The sequence below is a fragment of the Myotis davidii genome, unplaced genomic scaffold (assembly GCF_000327345.1).
Source record: "Myotis davidii unplaced genomic scaffold, ASM32734v1 scaffold30, whole genome shotgun sequence".
Classification (NCBI taxonomy): Eukaryota; Metazoa; Chordata; class Mammalia; order Chiroptera; family Vespertilionidae; genus Myotis; species Myotis davidii.
In genome coordinates, this window is record NW_006282874.1 from 2058366 (window position 1) to 2064918 (window position 6553).

The 6553-nt window shown below is 60.8% G+C and overlaps 1 protein-coding gene across 1 annotated transcript in view; it reads left to right on the top strand.

Annotated features, from left to right (window-relative positions):
- Positions 1-3914, top strand: part of ST3GAL1 (ST3 beta-galactoside alpha-2,3-sialyltransferase 1) — a 16592-nt gene extending 12678 nt beyond the window's left edge. The window contains exon 7 of the mRNA XM_006753262.2: positions 1255-3914. Within this exon, the coding sequence (XP_006753325.1) occupies positions 1255-1428 (174 nt within the window). The 3' untranslated portion in view covers positions 1429-3914. The remainder of the gene's footprint in view (positions 1-1254) is intronic.
- Positions 3915-6553: the final 2639 nt, after the last annotated feature.

Below are 6553 nucleotides of genomic sequence, written 5' to 3' on the forward strand. Positions count from 1 at the left end.
CAGGCACCAGGGTCCCTCATTCACTGTTCCCAAGAAGCCATGCGAGCGTCTGTGGTTGGCTGACCTTGATCCTGACCCTAGCCCCCAGGGGCCTGGCAGGCCTCTCTCAGGGGTGCTTTAAGGAGGAGCGGTGGTTTCCAAGAACCTTCCCAGTAGCACGTTCTGGCTCATTCTGTGTGAGCTCCCCAGGCAGAGCCAGGACCCATGGGTGGAAGCGCCGATTTGGGGGCGAAACGAAGGAGCCGTTGGCATAGGAGGCCCGTGTAAGCTGCTGCTCCCACCTCGGAGCTAGACCCCAGCTCTCGGGCCACATCCGCCCACTCCCGCCAGAACCTCTGAGTGGGAGCCAGGCCCCAGGGCTTCCACTGTCCCCGGATTGACTGCCAGAGGCCTGGGGAGTGTGTCCCACCCCCTGGAGCTCCTTCGACATCCGCCAGGTGGCGCCGGGTTTCTGTCTGTGACCTAGGCCAGGGGTGGGGACATCTGGCCCACGGGCTGTATAAGGCCCAAGAAATCACTGGTCTGGCCCTGCCCAGGCATTCGCGGTGAGGTGATGACATGTTTGACCAAACAGAGCAGGCTGGTTTTTAAGTTGATGATTCTGTATGGCTCACAAATGACGTTACAAACATCCGAAGGGCCCTTGGCAGGAAAAAGGCTCCCCACCCCTGGTCGAGGCTGTTCCCTGCCTCCCGGGGCAGAGGAGCAGGAGGGGCCACAGGAAAAGGGCTCAATAAACACTGGCCACGGGTGATGGCCCACCGCTGGCCAGGGAGGGCTCCTGGCAGATGGACATCAACCTGAGGGAGGAAAGACCCCCTGCCTCACCGTGGATGTCACTCTTGGCCCCATTTTCCAGATGAGGAGAGTGAGGCTCAGAGAAGGGATGCAGCATTTGCAGGGTCCTCCAGGGGGTGGCAGGGCTGGAGGGTGGGGCAGCCTGGTCCCCACTCTGCTCCCTGCTCCTCTTCCCTGGCTCCCCCATCCTTGGAGAAGAGGTTGTACTGCCCCAGAGGTGAGACCCCCCCTCCCTCAGGACCACCCACATGCAGTCGCCTCCCCCTGAGCCTTCCCACACGAACTTGACTTTTACTCAACACCGCGCCCCCGGGGGTCCCAGGAACCTAGGGAAGGAAGGCTTTCTGTGCTCCTGGGGAAGGGCGTGCGCAGATGCCCGGATGCCTGCAGCTTCCTGTCCTACAGGCTCCACCTGCCGCCCGCCGCCCAGCCCTGACGTTTGCTTGGCCCCCACAGGTGGACCTGTACGGCTTCGGGGCGGACAGCAGAGGGAACTGGCACCATTATTGGGAAAACAACCCGTCGGCGGGGGCTTTCCGCAAGACCGGGGTGCACGACGGAGACTTTGAGTCCAACGTGACCACCACCTTGGCGTCCATCCACAAAATCCGGATATTCAAGGGGAGATGACGCTGTGAAGGGTCGCGGACGGCCACCTCAGTGCAGCCTCCTCGCCGGGGCTGTTCCTTCCGTTCCGGGGGCTCCCAGGGCCAGCCTCTCGCACCCCAACATTTGACAGCATCTACTCAGCGATGTCACCGGGCTGCAGAGCAAGCCTGAGAGCCGGCGTGGGTGGGGTGACCTTCGCGGCTCTCCCAGCCAGGACTTGGGGAACATCCATTCTCCGAATATGGCCGGGAAGATGGGGGAGGAGGGGCAGATGCTGAAGACCCCCCTGTTTTAAAAGAAAGGACATTTCCCAGGGAGGACGGGCAGAGACTGCTTTGCTGGGGGGCCCGGTCTGACGCCAGACTCTGATTCTCGTTGGATGTTTCCGAGTGGGGGCGGCTCCAGGCGTCACCTTCCTCGCACGTGGCAACCCCCACTCCCCCCTGTTCCCCAAACTCGTTCTGGTGGTGGGAGAGGCTCCCCCGGAAGGTCTTCACGCTGGGGCGGGCGTTTCCGAGTCCAGCAGCCGGACGTCTTCTCCCCAAGACCAGGTTCCCGCGAGGACCCCTCTCGGCGGTTAAAATGATGGCCCGAGGGCAGGTCTGACCCCTTCTATGTGCCTTTGTATTCGGGGAGCAATGCATGCCCTGGCCGACTGAGGCCAGCACCCCGACTCGGGAAAGGAGACCCCCCGCCGGCCCTGCGGTGGCACAGGGCTCAGGTGGCACCCGGGCCTCCCAGAGGCGCACCAGCCCTGGCCCGTCTCTCACGTTCACAGACTGCCAGACTCTGTGTCCGTAACCGTACAAGCCCCCGGGAGGGTCTCCACCAGCCAGCGTCTTCCCCAAGGGCCACGCTCGGGCCCTGTCCCACTGGCCACCTGCGTGGGGTCCCGGGGTGGGGTGGGGCATCCTGGGAGCGTGGCCATCGGAGCGGGGCAGTCATACCTCATTCCCACACTCTTCCTTCCTCGTCACCCTCCTGATTATTTATTGATTGGTTGTGGTTGTTGTTGCGTTCAGCTGACCTCGTGTGCATTTTCTGACTCTTGCTGGTCTGGGTTCTAACTCACTTTCTCCTGCTCCCCTGGCCGCGGCGGGGTGGGCGGCTTCCGGCAAGCTCTGTGGGTGTTCGGGGTGCCTCGGGTTTGGGGCTCGCTGGTGGGCAAGTCCTGGGGTGTCAGGTCGGTGGGTGCGCAGAATGTCCTGTACCTCCTTCTCTCCCAGCCCAACTTCCTTGCGAATTTGGGTTCAGCCTCTGGCTGGGCCTTGCCCAGACCCAAGGGCACCTCCTCAGGGCGGGCGAGACGTGGGGTCCAGGCCTAGGAGGACCGCGGCCGTTGGCTCTGTTACTGACGTGTCATCAGGAAAACTGTTTTCCCCGTAGAGCGCATTTCCCCAAAGGCCCGCTGCTCCTGTTGGTGTGTGAGGGACTTCGGGCTCGCAGCCAGGGGACCTGCTCTCCTGGCCTCAGTTTCTCCCTCTGCACATGGGGAGGGAGGAATTGTGGGAGCTCAGGGGCCACAGATGGTGTTGGGCACCTCCTAAGAAAGAGTCCCCGGGAATCTCACGCCCCGGCTTCTCCTGAGTCTGTACATGCGAGCACTTTCCTGGGGAGGTTCCACTGCGTTCATCACGGCCTCAAAGATGCAGGATCCAGAAAGCCTTTAAACCCCCCACACACCTGTTCCAGCTCGAGCATCCTTCCAAACGCAAGTGGTAAAGGCTCAGAAATCGCTGTGAGGCTGCACCATCACGGGCTGGAGGTCACGGCCACCCTCGATGGGAGACGGGGGGACCTCAGCCAGTGTCTGGCGGCCGGCCGACCCATCCCAGGGACAGGCCTGAAGGAAGGTGGTCACTGGGTGGAGCAGTGGACGGCTCCCGCACGCGCTCCTCTCCTGCGAGCTGAGGGTGCCCGGGCGTGTCAGTCGGCACAGCAGCTGCTGCGTTGGGCTTGGCTAAGTCAGCAGGTCCTGACAAGGAGGCCATGTCCCCCAGCAAACTGCTGAGCCTGAAGCCGGAGGGGTCGCGGCAGGTGAGGGGCAGAGAGCTCAGCAGCACCCCAGCCTTCAGGTCCCCCAGGGGCCCCTGCGCAGGAGCCGCCTGCAGCCAACTGACACCCGCGGATACACCTCCCTGCTGGGGAGAAATCGGGGGCAGCGTTAGCCCGGGCCTGGTCAGGAACCCCGCCCGCGGCATAGACCTCATGTCCCGTCACACCGCTACGTCACGTCGCTACGTCACGTCAAGGCCAAATTTCCTGAGCACTTTTTTTCTCTTTTTTTGGTTGGTTGGTGGTGGTTTAAAAGTTGCTTTTTCTCCCCCCCTCCCTCCGCCCCCCATCACCCAGCCCTGCTCTCGCGTTTCACAGCCGAGCGTTGACCTGGATGCGTTTTGAGTGAAGTGAGCGAGTCGCCGTCCTCAGCCTCGGCTACGTCTTATTTATTGTTGGACCTTTGCAATGATCTGAATCACAGTGAATTAAAAAAGAGCTATTTTATCGTTTGGGGGTGTGTTCCTTTCTAGGAGGGCCGAGCCCTCCCGGTCCCCTTCGCAGTTCCACTCGGCAGGTATTTCAGTCCTAAAAAGATGAAGGCCAGGGGTTCCCCCCCGACCTCTGAACCTCAGCGGTCTCATCCGGGAAATGGGGCCACTGTGGAGCCGGGCACCTTTGCTCAGCCACCCCAGGTGCAGGGAGGGAAGAGCCAGGCAGGGAGGAGATGAAGAGCCTAGAAGGGGACAGGCTGAAGGGAGGGAGCACAAGGCAACAGAAGCTGGTGGGGGCGGAGCGGGGACAGGCAGGAGCTGGTTGCTGAGGGACAGAGCAGAGCTGGAGACCAGTCCTGTGGATGTCGGGACAAAGGACATTCACAGAAGCCGCTCAGAGCTGGGAAACTGGGGGCACAAGGTGTCTGAATGCGTGGCCTTCAGGATGGGGTTGTTCCAGGTGATGAAGAGAAGGCGGAGGGAGGAAGTAGGGAGGGCAGGTGCTGTATGTGAGCTCCTCCTGTCACTAAAGTCCCAGGATAAGGGCACACGTTGGTTGCAAACACCCTGGCTCAATGAACAGAGTCTGCCAGGGGAGCGGGAAGGTGCTGCAAGGTGCTGGGGACCTTGGAGAGAAGCCGAAGCACTATAGGCAGATGGACGGTGCAGCCAAGACAAACTGGTGAAGTCCAGAAACATCAGTGGGTGCCCATAGGGACACGGTCCTCACCCAGACATCCCGGCGGGGGCTGGACAAGGAGCGCCATAGGTGTACCTGCCCCAGGTGCCCCTCAGCAGCCAGGGTGGGGCGTCTGCCTGTTGGCAGGCCCAGCAGCCCCTCCGATGCCACCACCTGGCACCCAGACAACCTTAAGCAAAGGGTCGTGATGGCTATCAGTCCACTGGGAGCGTCCTTGCTGGGCCTTCATGTAGAACCCTTATCTGCGGATGTTGAGAGCCCCGAAGGCACCTTCAGATCCATGAGTGTCCAAGTTCAACTTCCCGGGGCCCCATGGATTCCTAGACCTCCTGCCCTGTGTGTTTTGTAGCAATGGGACTGGCTTCCTGGAACTTGGTCAAGGCAGGGAGGTATCGTAGATTTGTGGATTGCCGGAAGATTCCCGCCCTTTCTGAGTCCCCCTCTCCCCCGCCCCCAGAGAGGGCGTGGCTGGAAGCCAGGCACCCCCAGGGATCCAGCCGGGTTCCAGACCTGGACCTTTCCGTGAAGGGAGTGATGGTCCCTGGTTTGTCTACCTCGTGGGATTGTGTGGAAACGAACATACTTGGCGTCCACATACATTTCATTGGACACATAGGTTCCCAGGGCCGCTGGGGCCGAGTGTGCGCAGAGATGGTTGAGCTGAGGCCTCTGCTGTCAGACGGTCACCGGCTAATTGGGGGGCAGGTGCCAGGGGCAACACCGTGAAAGGTGGAGACGATCTATAATGACCACGGCTCCCCTCGCGCGCCACCCACTGGACCAAGCGTTTCGCCTCCGTTACGCTCACTGAATCCTGCAGCCGTTCTGGTGAGAGGAGAACCTGATGAAGACACTGTGCCTCAGGGTGAACTAACTCACCGGGAGCGAGGGGTGCAGCCAGGACTCCCACAGCAAGCTGCTGATCCCCAGAGTGCGGGTCAGAGTTAACCACCTCGGTTCCCCTCAAGAGCCGGGGACCCTGGGTTCTGGGTGTTGCTCCCAACCCCAGCCCTTTGGCGATGATGCGCTCCCAAGGGCTGCTGGGCTGTTCCTCATGGTGGAGCCCAGAGCTGCCAAAACCTTCCTTCTGCCCCTGGCCAGGAGCACAGACCAGGCCGCCTACTGTTGGTGGCCACCAGGGGGCGCAGCGCACCCACCCTCGGCCCGTTAGTTTCCACCCAGGGTTTGTGGGGACCCAGCAAGCATTTGAAAACCACGTGAGAAACACACCCCCAGGCATAAGGCCAGGCAACAGGCGTGGCACTCGGTGTTACCGAGTCCAATACCCTACAGATAAGGAGATGTCTGCCCCTGGGCCCAGAAAACTGGGTCAAGGGAGAAAGTCTGACCCAAGTGGGCAAAGGCGAGAACTCCGAGCAAGCGCACTGGCTGAGGTCTCCACGGGCGTGGGCCGCGCAGCAAGGCCGGCCCGACCGTGGAATGTCCCTGGCTCCCACCGCAAAAACCTCCTGCTGAGGGAGCGAGCCAGACCCCAGGGGTCCACAGAACACGATGCCAGCATGAGAACACCCGTAGCTGGAGGTGCACGGGCAGAAAGCAGTTGGTGGCCGCACAGGAGGAATGGGCTCAGGTCATATTGAAATGTCCCAGAACCGGGGTGGGGGGGTGTCACCGCATGGTGAAAAGTTGACATACCACGGAACAGCACGCTTGAAGATGGTCCATGATGTGTTCCGTGGATTTTACCTAAATCTAAAACATTTTTTAAAATATATATATTTTTATTGATCTCAGAGAGGAAGGGAGAGGGGGAGAGAGAGAGAGAGAGAGAAACATCAATGATGAGGGAGAATCATTGATCCATTGCCTCCTGCACGCCCCCTACTGGGCATGTACCTCAACCGGGGATTGAACTGTTCGCAGGTCGACGCTCAGTCTCTGAGCCATGCGGCCAGGCTACAAATGTTTTAAAATAAATAAAACAGTCATAAATGAC